Source organism: Chelonia mydas, chromosome 12 (assembly GCF_015237465.2).
Source record: "Chelonia mydas isolate rCheMyd1 chromosome 12, rCheMyd1.pri.v2, whole genome shotgun sequence".
Taxonomy (NCBI): Eukaryota; Metazoa; Chordata; order Testudines; family Cheloniidae; genus Chelonia; species Chelonia mydas.
The window spans coordinates 38,239,699-38,261,445 of record NC_051252.2 but is presented as its reverse complement, the minus strand read 5'-3'; the positions used below and the strand labels follow the sequence as shown (position 1 = coordinate 38,261,445).

General features: G+C 42.5%; 1 protein-coding gene across 6 annotated transcripts in view; it reads left to right on the top strand.

Annotated features, from left to right (window-relative positions):
- GALNS (galactosamine (N-acetyl)-6-sulfatase) overlaps positions 1-21,747 on the top strand; it is a 67,041-nt gene that overhangs the window by 40,102 nt on the left and 5,192 nt on the right. For 3 of the 6 annotated variants that reach the window (XM_037878028.2, XM_043526173.1, XM_043526172.1), the window contains 2 exons: positions 7,072-7,193; positions 20,422-20,539. In XM_037878028.2, the coding sequence (XP_037733956.1) occupies positions 7,072-7,193; positions 20,422-20,539 (240 nt within the window). Of the gene's footprint in view, positions 1-7,071; positions 7,194-7,346; positions 7,400-15,373; positions 15,555-20,421; positions 20,540-21,747 lie in introns of those variants that run through there. The other 3 variants (XR_005222278.2, XM_037878029.2, XM_037878036.2) reach the window with 3 other exon arrangements.

Below are 21,747 nucleotides of genomic sequence, written 5' to 3'. Positions count from 1 at the left end.
TGCTTTAGACCTGCTGAGGATCTGGCCCGTACTGTCCTTTGCTTTGGTGCTTATGGCTATCCGAGCATAGGCTCTTCCATGGCCCTATCATCGTTGGCAACCTTGCTCTTCCAGCCAAATCTCATAGTGATGAACACAGCAGTGTACATTACACATCCGGTGCAAATTGGTCAGAGGATCTATGTTACCAGTCAGGTAGGGTAGTTGGCTGGAAATTGAAGCTAGACAAATTTAGACTAGAAGTAAGGCACAAATATTTACCAGTGAGGGTAATTAACCATTGGAACAACTTACCAAGGACTGTGGTGGACTCTCCACCATCAAGATTTGGATGTTTTTCTAAAATACATGCTGTAGTTCAAACAAGAATGAATTCAGGGAAGTCTTATGGCCTGTGTTATGCAGGAGATCTGCCTAGATGATCACAGTGGTCCCTTCTGGCTTTGGAATCCAGGAATCGCACCCAACTGGCATTCAGTGGTTGGTCTGAACAAATGTAATTTATAGGGAAAGGGGGCAGAAAGGGAGATGTAGCCAGGAAACCAATTCAAGTGTAAGTTAGCCCCCTCACGTACCCCACCACTTTGCCTTACAGCCTTCTTTTAGTTGCTTTTCCTGCTGCATTCCTCTGCCATCCCTGTGGCATTTAATTTGCATATGTTTGGCACACCCATGGAATGCCAAACGGATACAAGATATACACACAAGTGGTAGTGTATCACATACCACTGTTAGTCACCACTGAATTTAGCCCAGAAGAGGTCAATGAAAAGAGGCAGATCCTGGAGCACAGGCAGATTTACTCTACCCACTCTGAAATACATATGTCTCATGCTCTTCATTGCTCTCCTGCTGCCCTGCCCACCTGATCAGGAGTAATGCTGAAGGGCTTAGAGGGAGGGAGGGAGCTGCATTTAGCCCTCCTTCGTTGGGAGGACAGGTCAGCTTTATGCAGGGCTGGGGGGAGGGGAATAAAGGGGGAAATTGTGGATTCTTGAAGGAATCTACTTGCCTCTTTTTTTTGAGGGGTAATTAGATTCCTTCCAAAATCCCAATTTTAGTGCTTCATTAGAGGTGACAAGAACTTGAGCCACCAGGAGGTTAAAGTTCTTGCCTCTGCTTAGTCCTGAGATCACTCCAACAGAGCGTAGCTCTTCAGTAGCACTGGTGAGTTGACCTTAACTGGATCTTTGCAAAAATATTTTTTTAAAAGCCCTTTGGTTTAGTGGATTGTGGCTGATAAACTTCAGCCTCTCTGCTGTCAGCTTAGTATCTTTAGTAGTTTTCAGTGGTTTTTCATAAAGGGGGTGTGTGTGTGTGTACACATACACACACCTATTGTTTCACTGTAAAATGCCAAAGGGGTTATTTGTGCTGCGGTCTGTTCTGATTGCCCTTCTCATCAACATGAAGGAATCGATAAAGCCTTTTCTGTGAGGGGGGATGTGAAGTCAAGTAGAACCTCACAAATAATGACATTTGATTGTGGTCCTCTGAGCATCTGAGCTAGCTATCGATCGCTTCTGCTTGAGAGCCGATGGAGACTTTTCGATTTGCCCCTTTTCTCCGCTCCCTTCCAGACAGTTAACACATTAGAAGCGATTTTTGTTCAACAGGGCTGAAGCAGCTGCCAAGAGAAACCAGCACCCGCATTTTCAGGTGTTCAGTCACTCTGAGTTCCAGTGCTGGAGGCTTTTGCTATGAACTGCCACGAGTGAGAATCACTGCTTTCCAGTGCTGTGGCAAGGACAAGAAGAAACAGCAGATTGCTGCAGTGTTGGGGATACCTGCCTCAAACAAGCTGGTTTTTTCCTAATACTAATATTCATTTTGTTGTTCTGTGTTTTGAGCATTGGAATGAGGAAACATTGACAAGGAGACAGTCTAGTGTTTGCTGTGCCACTATCATAATCCACAGTTGCTTGTAAATTCAGAACACTCTGGGATAGTGCCAGGGAGATGAATCGCCAGAGGGCTTACATTAACACAAGTGCTGATTCCATCGCTTGGCTAGGAGCCCAAAATGGCGAACTGTTGTATTTGTCTCATGTCATTATTGACATAGCATCTGTGGGCCATTTGCTCTGGAAATTGAGTCACAAGCCGTACAATCAACAGTCAGTAATTCTTGCTGAGGGGCTTGCAGTGGGGCTGGAGCGGCAGACACTCCTGTCCCCTTAAAAGTCCACTTGTCCTGTCTGGAGGAAAGGTTTATTTTTATTTTTTATATGAGGAACTCTGTGTAATTTCTCTTCACTGTGCAATGGTACAAAACATCATCCCTGTCCAGGAGATCTGGTCCACTAGCAGACATGCTTCTGGTGGCTATTTGCAAGTAATCTGATGCTGTTTTAGTTGGCTGTTTCTAACAGGGCACAGAACTGTGACTAGCTATAGACATGTCCCTTGTGTTTTTATAAGTGTGTGGAAAAAGATCAGAGAATTTGTCTAAATACACCAGACTCTCGCTAGAACATGGGATTCGGTGACTGCGTTATAGCGGGGACCGCGTTAAAATGAATTGCAATTAAATTAATTAAATTTGGGATACATGGCCGCAACCGCATTATATACGAATTCGCGCTATATAGACGTGCGTTCTAGCGAGGGTCCAGTGTACAAGCAATTACCTTTCTTCTTTGTGAGGTCACTGTTTATTGTAAATGAACATCTTACCTCAGGTAAGGTGCAGAGTAAACTGTATTAGAATTGTGCAGGGAATCAATGGCCAGTTAAAAGCGCGTTGTTAGTAACAGGCTCTCATAACGAAAATGTTTAAGGAAACAATATAATAAGTCTAATGATGGTTTTGGTTTTGTTGTGGGGAGGGCAAGAATTAGATCAACCCACTTCCCTAAAAGGGATTCTTCATTCTTCTCCTATATGAATTTCATTTTTAAGTGAAGCTGGCCATCTGGAACTCAGCAAAAACACTGATATGCATATGGTGTAGATCAAAGCTCCTCTGATTTCAGTGGACGGATGTTGATTTACACCAGCTGAGGATCAGGACCACTGTATCTAACATTAAAACCTGCAAAGCTCATAGTTTCTAAGGCCTGTGTGGTTAGCTTTTCCTTTTAAAAAGAAATATCTAATTTGCCGAAGAGTGGGAAATCATTCTGAAACAGTGACATGATTTCAAATTCCCTACCAGTCTTCACCAGTACAAATATCTAGAAAGAACAGTCATGTCTGCTTCATCAGCACTCACTCCAGCTTGTGCAGAGAAGGCAGAACAACCTTCTGTGAGGCAGGAATGAAAAGTAGTAATTCCTTTCATCCTGATATAGGAAGATCTAGAGACAGTCGGCATCTCACTTCCCCCTCCCAAGCATCATACACAACCCTAATCTGCATGTTTCCCAAGACACCAGAGGCACCGTCCAGATGTGCAAATGTGTGGATTGTCTGTTCCTGAAAATTCTTCCCAAGTCTCAAGCAGAATTGATTAAAAATTCTTTGCTCTGGAAAAGGGAAGCAATGCAGACGGAGCATCCTAGACTTTCAGTTTATTCATAGAGGATATTGTGTAGTTTCCTTCTCAAGAACTGGAAACAGCATTGAATTTACAAAGTGTCGGGAGAGGCAGAATTACTGTTATGATATTTAAATAGTAAAGTGATTTTCCAGAATATAAGCTGTTTTACTGCCTCTTCAACTGGGCATTGATACTGCTGGTGTCTCAGATAATGCCATTTTCAGCAATAGGGTTCCATCAAGAGGAGGCTCAGAAATGTCCATTTTAATGGGAAATTGGGGTTTGATGCACTGTATGTAACCAACATTTTTTTCCCCATCAGCACATCTTAATTGCTCTGGCAAAATCTTTATGATGCCATCAGACCTCCTCACTTGCCTTGTACAATGGCAATGGATGTGTCCTCAGTCATCCTGCTGTGTATTGTACTCTGACACATGGTATAATGTATATATAATATTCAGATTATCAACAGGTTATTTATAATGTTTTTTATAGCCTCAGTCCTGCAGTCAGGTTAATGTGAGTGAACCCTTGAAGTGGATGGGCCACACAAGCATTCAGGATCTGCCTGTGCAGTTTCTATTGCAATACTGGTTTTCTGAGTTGCAAACAGGGCTCTGGTTAACTTGACTCATGAACCAGGTGGAAGTGTGCACGCTACGCATGCCTGCGTTCTTTATATTGGCCACCAGTAAAGTAGAGGCTTGAATTTTTAAATTGACAGTCATTGGTTTTGAAAGCTCTTCATAGCATAGGTCTTGGAGCATTGAGACCAGGAACCTTGTCCTGATGGATAGCAGCCTTTGTTCATCACCTGCCATTAGGGATCCCAGCACCCTAACGTCCTGTCTGGCACTCAGATGTATGCCAATGGACCTTTGTGACCAAACAGCTCTGACTGCAGGATCAGGGCTTTCTTCAATAATCACCCTGATGTTCCGGGTCAGTTTGACCTGGAACCTGCTTCCCCCTGCTGTCCAGCTCAGTCCATCCCTCCCTATCTTTAGAAGGCAGCTGACTACTGTTTTTCCCCAAAAAGGTGGTGGTGGTTTTTTTTTGTTTTTTTTTTAAGAGTGATCACTGTTGGTTCCCTATTTATTATCATCCCTCTGGTTTGTACTGGATCCTCTCTTTTGCTGTTACCTCTTTCTCTCTCTTTCACTTACTTAGATATTTATTATGACAGGCTTATTCCCATTGGATCTCAGGGTCTTGACTTCTAAGAGGATCATTTTTAACTGTTGATGTTGTATTTTGATTTAGTGGTTGTTATGCTGGACAGTGTCTTCAGTGGAGATGGAGGGGGAATGTTATTTTATTTAGTAGTTGATATGCAAGTAGGAAAGTTTTGAGGCCCTCTCTGGGCCACAGCTGGATTTTGATGTCACACAGAACATCATAAAAATGATTCGTATTTCACTTCTTATTTGTGGAGATAAAGTTGAAAGGCCTCAGAATGTAAATAGTAGTTTCAGCCACATTTTCAGGGTATTATTTATCAATGTCACAGACTGTTATGTTTGAGGGATTTTCTTTTTCCCTCTAGTAAATTAGATTTGAAGAGGGAATTGGCTTTTGAAGCTAGAGAGACAGGTAGCTTTTTGTTAGTTCTGAGACACCTTTGTGGAAGCCTTATTTCTCAGGAATCTGGGGGATATAATCGGGAACGTGTTCTGGAGCACCTCATTATGAGAATTACATTTCACCATTTGCGTCTCATATAAGCAGAGCAATGTAGAAGCAAATGCCCAAGAGAATAAATTCTTCCCTCAAACTAAAACATTTGCAGTAGAGGAGCAGTGCATCAATTAGCAGGCTGTTAATTAAATAGCTTGTTTGATTTGCATCCAAATTATAATTTGTATGTTATATCTGGGCTTTGATACCTTTCCACTAACTGTTCCATGTATCTTTTTTAAGTTAAATTCTATTTTCCACTATTAAAACCTCATTCAGTCTCCAAAGTCTATGGTACGAGAAGATTAAAAGGTCAATCATTTTTGTATCCATTTAAAGTCCATTATTAGTTGCCTGCTACAACCTATCAAGCAACTCTCTTATTTTTTCCAGCCACTGATTCAGGAATCTATAGCTCTGTGCAGATAAATGGGATTTCATGGGCTTCTAACCTTCTTGCTTTATTGAAAAGCAGAATATTAACTGCTCCGCTGACCAGCTGTCCATTAAAAACATACAGGCTATTTTTAGAAAATTGTTTGCCAATCAAATCCTAACATCTGTGGAGAGCCTTTCAGTTTGTTTGTTGTTTTATAAGCAAATGGTACAACTGCTTTCCCCCCCTCCATTTAAATATTACTACTTACCTTCTCTCTGGGTCTCTGTGCATGTCTCAGGGCGTTATGAAGTACTGTAAATAGCGCAGCATGATAGCTGGAATTGTAAACCTGTGAGGTTTAACAAGTCCGTTAGGTGCTAGTTCTTGCTAGTCTATGGGGCCCCCTGCTTTATTTTCTCTTCAGTGAAATTAGCACTTAAAATTTTTTGCTAGACCCAGAGCTAAAAGTGTTCTGTTAGCCGGTAGGACTGTAGGCCAAGCTCTAAGTTATTAGGGAGTTGGCATCTGTCTAATAATTGGCTGGAGTTCAGGAGAGACACAACCTGGCAAAGCATACAAATGCACAGATGCAGAGAGCTAACTGCTCTGGATTTCTGAAGAGACAGCTCTGGGTGTCTCTGGGCTGGCTATTGAGGACTTAACCCATTGATGTTAGCAACTGGAATGTCCAGATACTTATCGTCATCATACCAACCGCTACTGCTGGGGAAATCCTGATTTTTCCTTCCGCAGAGTTTAATGATGGGCACTGGAGTTTTTTCAGACCTAGTGCAGATCTTCCAGCCCACCTAGCATTACCAGGTTAATAACCTAATACCAGGACTTCGAGAAGCTGTAAATCAGAAAGACAAACATCTTTTTTTTTTAATTAAAATGTACAGCTTTCTTCAGTGAAATATGGCTTTGGGTCAGATTCAGAGAGACTCTGAGCATTCGCATCTCCTATAGAAGTTAGCAGGAGTTGTGGGTGCTCATTGTCTCTTGGGATTATGGCCTTTAATTTTATTGGATTTTTTCCCCTTTATATCATTGTCACCAGCCAATCAGAACCCATCTATGCAGCTCTATACTGCATTAATCAAAGAGAGGAGATGCTTTTTATGTGCAGAGTTGTTATGATTAAATTACCTCCCCTTTTGTCTTTCATTTGCCATTTCATTTTAATGAATATTTTATAGAGATGATTTCTGCTTTTTAATAGTACAGAAATGTGAGTCCTAATTCAGTTCTCACTCCTGCTTTATACCATATCCGCTCCAGTAGAGTTACCTTTTCCACCCCAGCATAAATAACAGCAGCATCCAGTTTGCAGACGCAGAATCAACTTTCGGTTAAAACTTCTTTTAAAAAAAAAACCTGTCACAGTTAATAACGGGAGAGTGGGAAAGTGGTCTCAGCCAAAGTCTTGAGAGCTGAGGAGTTCATATTTACATCTGTTATTAAATAATAAACTCAAACCCATTATTTCATCCCACATTCCCAGTGACCCACTTCGTTCTCTCCAATGCAGGGTATTGATTTCTGTCCTGGGCAGAACATTTCTGGAGTAACAACCCATACTCAGGAGGAACACACCAAACTGCCTCTGCTCTTCCACTTGGGAAAGGACCCTGGGGAAAAGTATCCAATAAGGTGAGCAAGAAAGACACTAATGGAAATGTTCATTGTTGTAAATGTTCTGGTCCAGAAGGATCTGGGAAGTGAGGTAGCAGGAAGGTCTTCAGAGAGCACCGTGTGACTTTAACACAAGGCTTAGTTCATCTGGCATTTACTCTCCTGTTACAGATGCATTTGGTCCCATTATTTCACTGACCTGACTCTTTTGATTACTGGAAAAGGTGGGTGAGGTAATGTTTTTTATTGTACCAACTTCTGTTGGTGAGAGAGACAAGCTTTGAAGCTTACACAAAGCTCCTCTTCCAGCTATTCAGCTTCTGTTTCCTATGGGTAAAATAAGCTGTATTAAATGGTCAGCATGTCACTGTGAGCATTATATTGTTTTCATGTCTTGCTGTCCATCTTATTAATTCATTCTTAATGGTATGTATTTTGTTAATTGAGTATTATTTTGTCCCAAGAGGGATGTGAACAGGCAAATGCATCGAATGAAACTGATATGGCGATTGTGCCAATCTAGCAGTTAAAGCAGAATCCACGATGATCATATAGCTATGTGTGGAAGGGAGACAGACATTTCTTAGGGAACAAGTGGTGGTGTAGTACATTAGCATAAATATCACCTTGGGTATATGGCAGTACCTAAGGGGTGTCTGTTTCTCAATAAACTTGCTAGCTGTGTCTTAAAACCTGTATGAAGATCAGGTGTTACTCCCCAGAAAGCTTAGACAGGTGACCACAGTTCCAAACTAACAAATAGAGAACGGAACAAAATATAGTTTTCAAATGGTTTGGCCAGACACTGGGTTGGCACCTGTCCCAGCTTGGCTTAGACTGTCTAAAGAAAAGGAGGACTCGTGGCACCTTAGAGACTAACACATTTATTAGAGCATCAGCTTTCATGAGCTACAGCTCACTTCATTGGATGCATGCAGTGGACAATACAGTAGGGAGATTTATATACACAGAGAACATGAAACAATGGGTGTTACCATACACACTGTAACCAGAGTGATCAGGTAAGGTGATGTATCCGATGAAGTGAGCTGTAGCTCATGAAAGCTTATGCTCTAATAAATTGGTTAGTCTCTAAGGTGCCACAAGTACTCCTTTTCTTTTTGTGGATACAGACTAACAGGGCTGCTACTCTGAAACCTGTCATTAGACTGTCTAGTAGCTCTTGTCCCATGTCCAACACCCCTTACCTTTTGTGTCCCATGGACAGGACTGACTCTAGGGTAGCTGCAGAATAGCAAATCAGTGAACATGCACACCCAAGCTAGTCTGCTGTCTGTGCTTGTTCTCCAGGGCCAAGCCTCCCCTTTCCCATCTCAGCACATTCTGAGAGGTTTTGTCACCAGTGCCTTCCCCCTGCATTCTGTCATGGTGAGTGGGAAGCTTTCAAGCCTGTGGGAGCTTCCTCAGAGAGTAATTGAGTTGGTGGATTCCCTGCCCACTCTTTGGAGTGTGCTGGCCTCTTAATCTCCCATAACTGTGTCACTGCAACCTGCACCTCTAGCAGACTTCCTGCCTCAAATGATTTCTGCAAGGGTTTAAGCAGGCATCAGCTAACCCAGCCAGAAAGTGAATCTGGCCCTGTAAGTTTAATTACAGCCACCCTACGAAAAGTCTGGCTGGGCTCCGCCCTTCTCCATTGATTAGGAAGAATGTTATGGGAGTTTTAGCACAGTCAGATGGCGGACTGGGATATGCTATCATTTCCATTCCCGTTGGCTCTGATTTATAGAATGTATAAGTAAATAAGGAGGAAACTGGGGCCACCATGACCACCTGCACAGAAATGGTTTTGCGCAGTGGCTTCTACAGAGATGTTTTCTGAACTGACAGGACTGCAATTACTCAACCATTTTAAATAATTGAGTGGATGCACTCATTCCATTATTTTCAACAGCACTGAGCCTGTACTGTCCACTAAGTGTTCTCACTAGAGAGAGAGAAGGGGAGAAAAAATATTTTCACTTCTCTCTCTCATAACAGATGAGCACCCTAGAGGTACATTACAGAGTGTATAAAACTCTCCAGAATCCCATTGCATTTGCTCTCTTTCTATTGCATTTCAGCACTAATGAACAAACCAAATCATATCACATCTTATTCTTTGCAGTTGCTGCTGTGTTTTAAATTCAGCTCAGTAAAATTACATTACTGGATTGGGATTCCAGATGAGACTATATCCGGTTTGGGTTAATGGCTGTGTTTTTTGCGGAAGGTGGAAATCACCCCATTCCAAAAATTAGATAATCAGAAATCTTATCTTGGCTATGTTGGTCTGTGTTTTGGAGAGGCTTATCTGGGAGGTGTCTGTCTGCAGGGCACCTGCTGCCTGATAGTTTAAGCATTCCTTTCAACATCCATGTTTTGAGGATTGAACTAAATTCCAGTGATACGTCTGTAGTCATTTCTCATATGGTTCCATTGCTTTCTGGACACACACAAGCTGTTGCCTTGATTGAATTTTATGGTAAGATTATGACATGATTATGGAAAGCAGTGATGTTATTTAGTCTGCGGAAGAGAAGAATGAGGGGGGATTTGATAGCTGCTTTCAACTACCTGAAAGGCGGTTCCAAAGAGGATGGATCTAGACTGTTCTCAGTGGTAGCAGATGACAGAACGAGGAGTAATGGTCTCAAGTTGCAGTGGGGGAGGTTTAGGTTGGATATTAGGAAAAACTTTTTCACTAGGAGGGTGGTGAAACACTGGAATTTGTTACCTAGCGAGGTGGTGGAATCTCCTTCCTTAAAAGTTTTTAAGGTCAGGCTTGACCAAGCCCTGGCTGGGATAATTTAGTTGGGGACTGCTCCTGCTTTGAGCAGGGGGTTGGACTAGATGACCTCCAGAGGTCCCTTCCAATCCTGATATTCTATGATTCTATGGAGGTGGTGGAATCTCCTTCCTTCAAAGTTTTTAAGATCAGGCTTGACAAAGCCCTGGCTGGGATGATTTAATTGGGGATCGGTCCTGCTTTGAGCAGGGGGTTGGACTAGATGACCTCCTGAGGTCCCTTTCAACCCTGATATTCTATGATTCTATGATATGCAAACCATAATGGAAAGGCTATTTTTAGTAAATGAATATTCCTTTCTGCAACATGTAATGTTACTCTTCTCTTGTCTCTGGTCACATTGGAAACATCATGGAAAGTAGGTCTTCTATCCTATGTAATACTTAAATTATCCTCATTTATGGGGATGTTACTGGTGTGTCTGGTGTGTATTTTTATTTAGTTTAATTATCCGCTTTGGCAGCTTGCCCATTGGGAGTCCCTACATTAATGCTCCTCAGAGGGAAAACCAGCATTCTGTTGCCAAAAGGGTAATTTAAGTCCATACTGGTCCCAGTAAGAACCTTGATTACCTGCATCTTCTTCATTTTTGTGTGGTAAGGATTGAACCAGTTTTGTGTCTTTGTCATCTGAGATGTTAATGATCATGTCTAAGAAGGCTGAGGGACAGACACTAATTTATGTCTTATGTTGTTTTTTGTAGCTCTGGGGGGTTATTTTTTAAAACATAAGATCATACATTAACACCGACATCGTTGGGGAGAAGAATTTCTCTAAGTCCAAGCAATATTCATTCTCCTCTCAGGACACAATTCCTCATCCTTCAGATTAATTTAAATCCACTGGAACTGTAGAAGGCCTTTGTTACAGAATATATCAGAGACTGGACTAGGTGATTTAATAAGTCTTTTCCTTTATTAAATTCTTTGATTCTCTGAGTATTGCACATCCCACAAGTACCATACAGGGAACAGTTCTTTCCAAGAATATCATGCATCCAAGCAACATTTTAGAGAGATTAAAATAATCTGTTGCTAGCACCTTCAGAACCAATTGTGGGGAAAAATACTTCAGCTTTATTCACACATGTCTATATTAAGATGCTTTACAATAGTCACTAAGAACACGAGCAAACAGTATATAAAACTAAATTTAGCACAGCATAAAATACCATAAACCCAATACAAACTGCAATAAAGAAGGTGTTTGGAATCAAACTCTGAAGGTGCAGAAGGAATTGTCAGAATAAATCTCCAGAGCTGCAACATCTTAACAAACCAGCACAGAAAGCTAAAGCCATTGCTTGTCATTAATGGCAGTCAGTACTGCCATCCGATCTGAGTGATTAATCCTCATCCAAACTAGGAGTCCATTAAAACTCTTGGCCTAGAGAAGTAGTGACCTCTGATTTAAGACAATATAATTGGCTAGAATGGAGGAAACAGTTGGAATCCACAAAATTGGCTATTTACTAATGATTTCCGAATCCAACCGGAATGTTTTTAAAACAGGGTTTACAAGAGCATGATGAAAAATCCTAGAAACCATCAAAGAATTAACAATGCTAGTTATAGGGCCAGAAAAGAGAGGAAGAGGCTCCTGACAGAACTGATAGGAGAAAGGATCTGACAGAAGAGCAGCCAATCTGACCTCACAGGTCAGGGCAGAAACGTCAGAATGAGCAAAACCGGTGTATAATTTCACCCAGGGGACAATCAGAGGGAAAGTTATGCTGGGTCCTCACCATCTAACCAGAGGGAAACAGCAGCGGCCGCATTGAGGGAGAGCACCTGCAAATTACCTGCAGCCCAAGGAGGAGTGCCGAGGAAAGCATTAAAACTATGAAAAAGTTGCTGAGAAGTATGGTTAGATGCCTCGGTCAAGACAACAGAAGCCTAGTGTCAACCAAGCAGGTGTTAGACAATGAAAGATTGCTAGGAAGCACTCACGTCAGGCACATGCCTGGAGTTCTTCCAGCAACACCTCTTGCAACAAACAAGTCATTCCACAGCCTGGAGGGGTCTGAAGAGAAATATGACTGTGGAGGACAGCTTGTCTAAGTACATCTGTGGGCTTTTGCCCTCTGTAATCCAGACATTGGTACCTCTGTGTTGCAGTGAGCCATTAAATCAACCTCTGCTTATATAAACACCTGCAAATATTTTGATGAGTAACCCTCTTAGCTGAGAGTGACGCTTCACAAAAAGGAATATTAAAAGAAACAAACTCATGAATGAAAGTTCAAGTGAAAAATTATCTGAAAAGGGCAAAGTCAGCTAATAAAAAGGTCTAGACAAGTGAGTGGCCACAAGAAATGGCTGCCTCAAATCAAGACTCACAAATCAGCATTGAAACAAATATAGAAATATCAGTTGAATAATCGCCATCATTTTTGTTTAAGTGGGCCATAATTAAGCAGTGGACACTAAAAGCTGAAAAGTCAGCAAACCGCTCACAAAATTCTATTGGTGAACTAGGTTGTACAGCGCCTCGCACAACGGGGTCCAGGTCCATGATGAGGGGTACCTCCTACGTAGTATGTTAATATTGCTACTACTGCTCCTAATAATAGGTAGGAAATAAACTACTTCTGCCCGGGAAACTGCCACATGGCACCTAGATGAGGTTACAGGGCAGGCACTAACTTATAATAAGGTTCTACCACTAGAAACACCAATAGTGCAACACCTCCAGCCCAACCAGCCGTTGTAGAAGAGTGTGGAGAACAGTGCCACCCTAATCTGTGACGCTACAGGAGTGATCAGATTCTCAGAGACGAGTAGATCGCTGTCACTGCCAGGAGGTCAGTCTTCCTGATGATGGACCATATCAGATCTGTTAACCACAGACTGCATTCTGGAGTAAAACCATCCATGCTCAAATGACTGAGGAAGGGAAATACAGTCAGCAGGAGTTATGGAAATGAAATTAGCCAAACAGAGAGCAGAGGAAGAAAAGTCCAACTGGCAGATGACACAGGAGGACCCCCCCAGCAGTGACCTGCTATCCCCAGTGATAAGTCCTGGGAGCAAAAACAAAACTTAGCACCACCAAGTAATTAATAAGACACAGACATAACTGTAAAAGCAGCAGCACCACCTATCCTCCCAGTTAAACAACGTACTTAGCTAAATAGCAGCAATAAGGGCTCCGATGGAAAAAAGAGAGACAGTACAGCATGGAATACAGGAATGCTCCGCTCCGAGGCAACGTCTGGTTTTCAGTGAGGGTCTAGCTCTACCCTGTTTCACAGCTGTTTTGACTGAGGTGCAAGCAGCCGTGCCTTGTCTGAGGTCATGCAGTGATCCTGGGGACTCTGCAAACAAGGAATCTCTTGTTTTCCAGGCCTCGGATAAAACTGCTAAACCACACTCCCACATCTCCCCATGCCTCTTCCCCCCACATTTTCTTTCTAGGATTGTGGTGTTCCCTGTTTAACATGTGCTTGTTGAGCTCTTCTGAAGACAGAAAATTGATGTAGGAGGTGTGGGGGAGGGGACTACCCTTCTCATCTTTTGAAAGATCTAGAGCTCATCTGTTTCCATGCTTGGTAACACCTAATCAGTACAAAAGTTACTTCCCTTTCCCACATGGGAAGGAAGGTGATGGTATGTCTGGGCTATCTCTGCTTTCCACTGGGAGGAAGGGCTAACTCCAGACTCTCACCCTGAATCAGCCGGGACTGTAGCTCAGTTATACATGCCTACACTTGCCACAGTCCAGCCCTCCCTATGGTTTCCTTTTATCCAGTGTTATTGCAACAGCATTTCTTACTGCACTCTATTTAGATTTTAGGAGTTGTAGCCCTGTCTAAATGGACAAGGGCTGCTGTCACCCACGTTGTAGATAGATAAAAGATGTCCATCTCCAGAGCTGCCATTGACACTTTGTACAAGGCCTTCTCTCCCTCCCTCCCGCACTCTCCTCCACCACCATGGCAAAGATTTGAATAACAATAGTGCTTTAAAATCTGCATTTGATCATTGTGTGCAGCTTTCATGGCACCAGCACACACTTCAGGGACACCTTAAATTCTAAAGTTAGCATTTAAACAAAAGTGGTGTAAATGGGTCCAGTACTGACAGCTGAGACCCAAGAAAACACAATTGTTGGAATTAATGCTAATACGGGAGACCATCAAACACCCATTTAACCACACATTCCTTTATTAAGTCCAAAGTCCAAATGGTAGTTTATACAATTGCTCTAAACATGTAATTGCTTATTCTTTAGGCTGTTGGACAACACCCAATACAGTAACAAAAAGTATTTCACAAGCATGTGATCAGCATACTTACAAACAGGCCAGACCTAGGGAAAACTGTCTATTCCTGGCATGCTCCAGCATGACAAAGAACCCTCACGTTCATAACTTTTTAAATCCCCTTCAACAAACAAACAATGTCCTAGGTAATTAATACTCTCACTAACAACCAGTTTGAGACAGTTCGCCCTTATTTCCAGTCTTAACCCAGATAAGATTTACAATCTCCCTTTTCCCCAAGGTGTCTCCTCTTTCTCTCTTCCCACCCTTCCCGCTGACCAATAGCTTTTTTTGTTGCAGCGGGGTTCCCATCGGTCTTCCTTTTTAAGGTAACACTGGTATCCATGTTGGCTCCTTCTAAGACAGATTTTTTTGCTTTATTTAAAACCATCAGCAGCACCCCTGTTGGTCAGAGGCCCTCTTTTTGGAAACTTCCCCTTATCTCATTAGTTATTTTTCTGAACCAGACATCCTCCCTATTTCATTTCTTTTGCCTTATAACTTGTTTCTTTCAAGGCCTTCCTTTTACTTGCCAGCCAGGGCCTTTCTTTACAACGCACCTATTTCCTTAAGCAAACTTAAGCTAACTCTGATTCCCTAATTTTGTATTTACTCTACAACAATGGTCAAAAAAACCAAACAAACTCAACACCAGAAAAAGAAGAGCAGTTAAAAATAGGCTGAGATTAAATGGACCAGATCGACAATCCTTTTGCTGATTGCTAGAGACAGCCAGCCACCAAGAGGAACCTGATTGACATACTCAGGAAGGGTGCTCCCTAGATGAGCCTCTGAATTCAGAAGGCCTTGCTTCTACATAGAGCCAGCTAGAATCTCAGACAAAAATCAAGGACAACGTGGTTGATTTGTAAATGCCTTGGAGAGAAAAGGTGTGAGGCAGTCACTCAGGCCTAGCTCACTGTAGGCTTTCTATGTTGTCAGCAGGAGAATTGTAGGAGGAGTGTGATAATTTTGCACAGCAAGAGCCAAAAAGATTTAAGAGCAATTGTATTAAAATGCCCCCAAAAGCTACCAGAATAAAAGATGATTAAAATATGGGTCTCAGGACTGTTTTTTTTATTCTAACCCTCTTCCTATTTCCCTTTATGTCATGCCTCCTTCCAGTCAGTGCAACTTGCTGCATCTGAAAAGCAGAGCCCAGACCAGTTGTCTCCATCTCATCTAATACAGATTTTACATTGAGAATAAACTTGACAATGGAAAACAGCAACAAAGGAAGACTGAATAATAGCAGAAGATTAAGTCTTAGATACTACAGTGGTGGATGCTGTAGGAAACCCAGAAGGTACCTGAAGTAGATAAGATTAGCTCATCAGGGTCTGGATGTGATTATTTAATAATTAGAAACAAAAAGGGATTTTTGTTAAACCAATTCCTGTAGCGAAAGAAGTAAAATACAAAAGCCACTTTATTAACCAGATATTATGTTGTTCCACTACCTTCACATATGTCTGGTAAAATACACTGTAAATCTGAGCACTAGTATTAAATAGCTTGGTGTCAGACTTCTATGAAGCTTGTTATATTATCATGAGGAGTCCGGTGGCACCTTAAAGACTAACAGATTTATTTGGGCATAAGCTTTCGTGGGTAAAAAACCCACTTCTTCAGATGCATCTGAAGAAGTGGGCTTTTGACCCATGAAATCTTTAAGGTGCCACCAGACTCCTCGTTGTTTTTGTGGATACAGACTAACACAGCTGCCCCACTGATACTTGTTATATTATGACCATTTGGCACCATTTCTCTCAATAATAAGGTAATCCTATGGTCCCCAGGATAGAGGTATTGGAGTCTGCTTGTATATTAATCACATGAAAAAGGTATAATTTAAAAACCAAGATCTAGCTCAAAAACTAAGCTAGCTAAAAATGTTCTCCCTGATTTGGGTATACTGTGTATTACGGGTTTATGTGTGATGAGAAAGATAAAGAAATTGACTCATAACTTCTAATAAAATTCAAAATTAGTAGCAAACCTGAAGGTGAAGGACTGTGAGGATTCTAAGATTAAAATGATACTCTGTTAATCAAAGTAGTACATTAAAGACCTCTCCATCCCTTCCCCCAAATGTTAATTTCACAGTAGGGCATGGAAGAGGGGGGTTAACAGCAGAGCAGTTTACATGTGGATTTGTTTGGAGAGGGAGGAGATGAGAACAGATTGCCAAAGCACAATTACTCTAAATGAACTAAGCACAGGCCACACCTGTGTCTGGGACCTAGTGCTTGCAATCCAGCCCTGATTGGCTCTCCAGAGACTTCCCGGAGGTAAAGTGTCAATTAGTGTAATGACCCTGGACTTTGTCCACTCTGTTCTTTCATTCTGAGCATGGAATAACTTCATGTACACAGGGGGATCTCTTTTAGCAAACTCCTCTCAACAACACCTGCTCAACCCTTGCTCACGTTCTCTCTTCTTTCACTGCTATTCCCAGCTCTTCCCTTCAGCAGGATTGTTGAGCTAGAATACAAATCCAGTGTGCCCTGGAGGCAGAGAGGTCTGAACCTTCACTCAGATGGTAACATTCAAACACCTGGCTTGAGAATATCATTTTTATAGAAAATGCTGCAGACTCTGCACTTGGGGCCTGATCCTGCATTCACACTGAAGACAATGGGGCGACTCGTAAGAGTAAGAGGTACATAGCTAGGAACCTCTCTTACTCTTACGAGTCACCCCATTGTCTTCAGTGGGAATGCAGGATCAGGCCCCTAATCAAACTCGCACTAATCAAACTCACACTCCTATTACAAACGCCTTCTCCAAACATGCTTCTGCCATGAGGCTGTGGGCAGTGGCAACCCACTAAATACAGTCCCTACATACTGCTCTGTGAAAGCACGGCACGTGAGCGTGGGATCCTCAGCCAGCATATTGTAGATATGAGCAGATCAGCCTGCGGGTCTGAGTAAGTTGTGAACTCCGTGGGGCAGAGACTCCGTCTTCCTCTGTTTTTTGGGCCAGTCACACTGGCACTCAAATAACAACCACAAAGGAGTGAATGATGATTTCACGGCATGACTCCAGTTTAAAGTGAACAGTAGTCACATGGCCAGTGCACTGCCCCGGTATACCCCCACACACTTGGAACGGGACTAGATGAGAAACAGGGGTTGTGTTTTAAAAACATGTTATAGCTAACACATTTTAGGGCCAGATTGAGAGAACCTTACATTGACTAGTACTCTGGCCTGTACACCCTGAGGAGTCCCACTGAAGTCAGACTTAGAGTACTTCAGGTGAGTAAGGCTGTCACAATTCAGCATGTTTTAAAACACTTGTGTAGGCTCAGTGTAACTTTTAAGAATATATTTATACAGTACTTAGCTTGTATTCACTAATACCTTTTAGGTCATATGTTTTCAAACACAGCCTAGACATGGCCTGAAGTTTTAGATTGCACTTGCTTTACAGATGTGAAACTATTTTCTGAGCCAGGCTGCTTCAAACAGGCCATGCTTCTGGAAATTGTTCAGTCTGTGCCAAATACTGAAAGGATCTAACTGTTGAGGTACTACAGTGATGGGTGGTTTGAATACCCCTAGATAGATAAAAGGATCGGGGTGTTTCTGTTCAGATCAGTCGAGGAAACTGGAATGGGTTCACAGGAACTGATGTTGGGCCTAGATTTCCTCTGGTTACTGAACTAGTGAGGAACACGCAAACAATGTCCTGCATGTGCAGATTAGAGCAAGGAGATGCTGTAAATGACACTAGCCTTCTCGATTCTATTGGGCACCATGATACGGGTAACAGATGGCTGGTGAGATGTAGAGCTGTGGGCAAACCCAGTGGCTGTGATTATGATGAAAAGGAGGGTTTCACCATCTACCGCCTTGACATGTATGGAGCAAAAAGCAGCAAAATCACAGCAACACATTGTTATCTGTCAGCCAGGCCACATCTCGGTTTTCCAGCTAATTTTGAACCCTGTGTACCAAAAGCACTTGGTGGGTGAAGCATATAACCCTTAGGTATTTTACAAAGAAGATGTGAAGCTTAAAGTTGCATTTATAAATTGTTTATAAAAGGTTAATAAATGCTGAATAGGGGTTAAATGTGTTACAGACATAAGTCGTATGTGTGTTTAGATCATTATAACCACATCAGTAAAAAGTCTGGTGGTTTTGAGCAACCTATTGATCCGTTGGACTCTAACAATTAATTAACCATTTATTAACCCTTTTATAAATGGCACCTTAATACAAAGTGTGATCAAATAAGGTTTTCAAAGCGCTTTGAGGTCAATAGATGAAAGGTGCAATAGAAGGACAAAGCACTATTGCTATGCGAATGTATTTTCATGTGAAGTACACAAGCTATCTTGGTTTCTGATCTGCCAGTCACAGTAGCATTTAGGCTTGAGATGCGTTCTCTCTTTTCAATTTTGCAGCATAGTTTCATTTCCTCCTTTAAAGAACTATCCAATTTCAATAGGCTCCAGTGCCCAATTTATTGGGTAAGTCATTGTACATCTCCTCTCTTACTACATCCACAGCCTTTGTGAGCTTCCCTTTGTGGTGTCTCCTGCCAGCGCACCGGCTTTTCTTTGTGATCTCTTCCCTGTATGTCAACATAGATTAGCTTTTAAGGCCTAACAACCTCCGCTGAATAACTTTTTTTAACAAATGGTCATCCTGGAAGTCCTGTGTGTTGAATGTGACCAGAGAACCTCCAGATACAATGTGGCCATTGTGCCATTCGGGTGCAATGCTGTCTCAACTCACTGGCCATGTGGCTGCTGCTTTGAATGCTCCTATCAAGAGTGGTAGCCAGAGATGGTCTTTGGGACTTGCAAAACGTTTGGTCGACCCCCAGTTTTCAGAATAGCCTCAGGTGTAAGATAGAACTGTAGAATCTTCTGCAATTGGAGAAAAAAGGAGATGGAGTGTGATGGAATGGGAACTTCACAAGAATAATCTCTCCTGGTGGTCCAACCAAATCATACAGCTGGACCTGGTGATAGTCTCTACATTTGTTCTCTAATCCAGGATACAGCTAGCGAGGTGTGAGAGAGACAGATTAGCTTGCTTGAGCTTGTCATTCCCAATTCCCTTTTGTTCTCTATCAGCATAGCTCAGACCCATCCCCACATTCAGCTTCTCTCTGGAAGGCTGCCGAGGAGATGTGATATTTATAGGGTTTACTGGAAACAGTTGGCACATTGCTGGGCTTCAAAATATGATTGTTTTTCAGAGAAGGAAATTAGCTGGAGTGTGGGGCTGGTGGCCAGCTCCGGCTGTTAGCAAAGAGAGCCGGGGGTCAGGGCCACGTTGCATTGTTTCCCTTTTATCTCCAGAAGCAATTTGCCGTTCTCTGTTTCTTAAGTGACTCTTAATATGGGCAAAATGAGATCATTGGGTATTATCCTCCATTTTAGAAGTATTTGAAGTATTACCACAGTGAAATAGAGTGTAAACCACTTAAACAATACCTACTGAAGTAATCATTCTGATTAACGGGAGATAGGTTCACAGTTCTTTGCATGGGGGCTTTAGGTGGCCAACTCCCCATTAAGGTCAATGGGAGAAGCTCGACTAGTGTCCTGTGTATGAATGTGACCGGTTGGTGCCAGCCAGCAACAATAACGTTGCTGAGAACATTCTTGTGGTTTAAACATGGGCTGGGGAGTTGGGAACTCTGGGTTCTGTCTCTGGCTCTGTCCCGTGAGTTCTCTCTTGGGTTTCCCCATTTGCGGAGTGGGGTTCATGATATTTGTCCACCTCACTGGGGGATTGTGAGACTGAATTAGTCAATGTTGGTAAATAAAATACGAAATCCTTGGGTCGGGGCGCAACAAAGTCGCAAAGTACTGCAAAGGGAAAATGGGTGGGGTGTTCCAAACCACCAAGGCCCCCAATTCCGATTTGAAATTCAATGGAAGTTCAACATCCTGCGCCCTCCAATGCTTCTGGAAATCCTACCCAACTTACTCATTTACTTATTTCAGTGTGTTACCAGTGTTTGTATAGTGCTCTAGGCACCGTCCCGGAGCATCCGTACCAGGCATCAGTTTCCCAATGGATTTTAGCAATTGCCATAAGTCCCATGCGCTGTACAAACTCATGTCCCCTAAACATACCGTACATCAAACCAGACACCAGGGTAGTGTCTGTCTAATACTCCTGTTGCTTTTCATATTGTTCTAGTTTTTCCAGCTCTGAGTACCAGGAAGTTATGGAACAAATATTCCCCAAAGTTCAGCTGCACAAGAAGACCATGGTGCCAGGGGAGCCACAGCTAAACATGTGTGACAAGGCCGTCATGGTAAGGGATTAAAACATAAATCAATTTGAGCATCCTTGTCTTATAATGTATTTCGTAAAGCTTAAAAGTCTCAGCTAACACTGAGGAGGGCTAGAGAAGAAAAGTCATTCAGTCCTTTCGAAGGGCTATCTGGCTACTGCATTGAAGATACGGCCATTGGTTATCTGTGGAATGCCGTAGTACAAAGTGAGTGGCCTTAGGCCTGGATAGTCAGCCAGCACACTGTGATAAACTCTGTGACTTCCTTCCTTACTGATAGCACAGTATCCACTGCTCTGGTGCCTTCGCCTCCGTCCTAATCCCCTGTACACATCGCAGAAATCCAGCTGCATTGTGAGCAATGGTATTGGCACCTGGGCTCTCGTAGTTCTCAATGGGTTTGGGTATCTTTGGTCCACCTCCCCAAGCCCTCCCCCAACTGTTTTTCCAAAGTCTTCATGATCTTAAACACAGCAAACGGAGAGGAGTGCTGATTTTCTGTTCAGGTTGTATTTGAAACTGCATGTTTGATAGCTGTGCTTTGGCATTTCAGTCGAAAAGTCCCTGATGTCTACTGAGCTCCTTCTGAACTTGGTGATTTGGGACATTGAGAAGGGCACGGAGCAGTGTGCAAGATCTGAAGCCTGTAAACCCCAAAGAGGGAGAATTATTTAGTGTAGTCCAAGATGTGTGTCTAGGATACTGGGATGAAACTGAAAAAACGGAAAACGTTGTGGGTTGAATAGCAGGAAAAATCCTCCTGACCGTGAAATAATCTTCCAGGGCAAATTCCAACGGCTACACTATATAACATAGGGAACAGTCTTGCGTTAGTAGAGAGATGGATAGTGTCCCCTTGTAAGTTTTCACCATCTCTAATTTCTAGGGTTTTCATTTCTTGGATGTTGTGCAGGGGGAAGCAATTGAATCAGTCCTCCCGTGCTGCATTTGTTCACGTTTGCTTTAATAGCTGTCATCACTCAGCAATGGTATTATATTGCCTGCTTTGATAAATGGATTGAAAGGTTCTCTTAATTTCTGCATGTATCTAGTGGTGGGTCCCCGTATCTGTTCTTAGTGCCAAGCCCATTTACTTGGGTTGTGCACTGAAGAGCCCTTGGGGGACTGGGAAGAGGAATCTTTCCTGTTTGGCTATGGAATAAAGCGGGTCAACCACTTCGTAGCTGTTACTCCAGTCTCAGGACAGGAATAGGCACTGCAACTTCAGC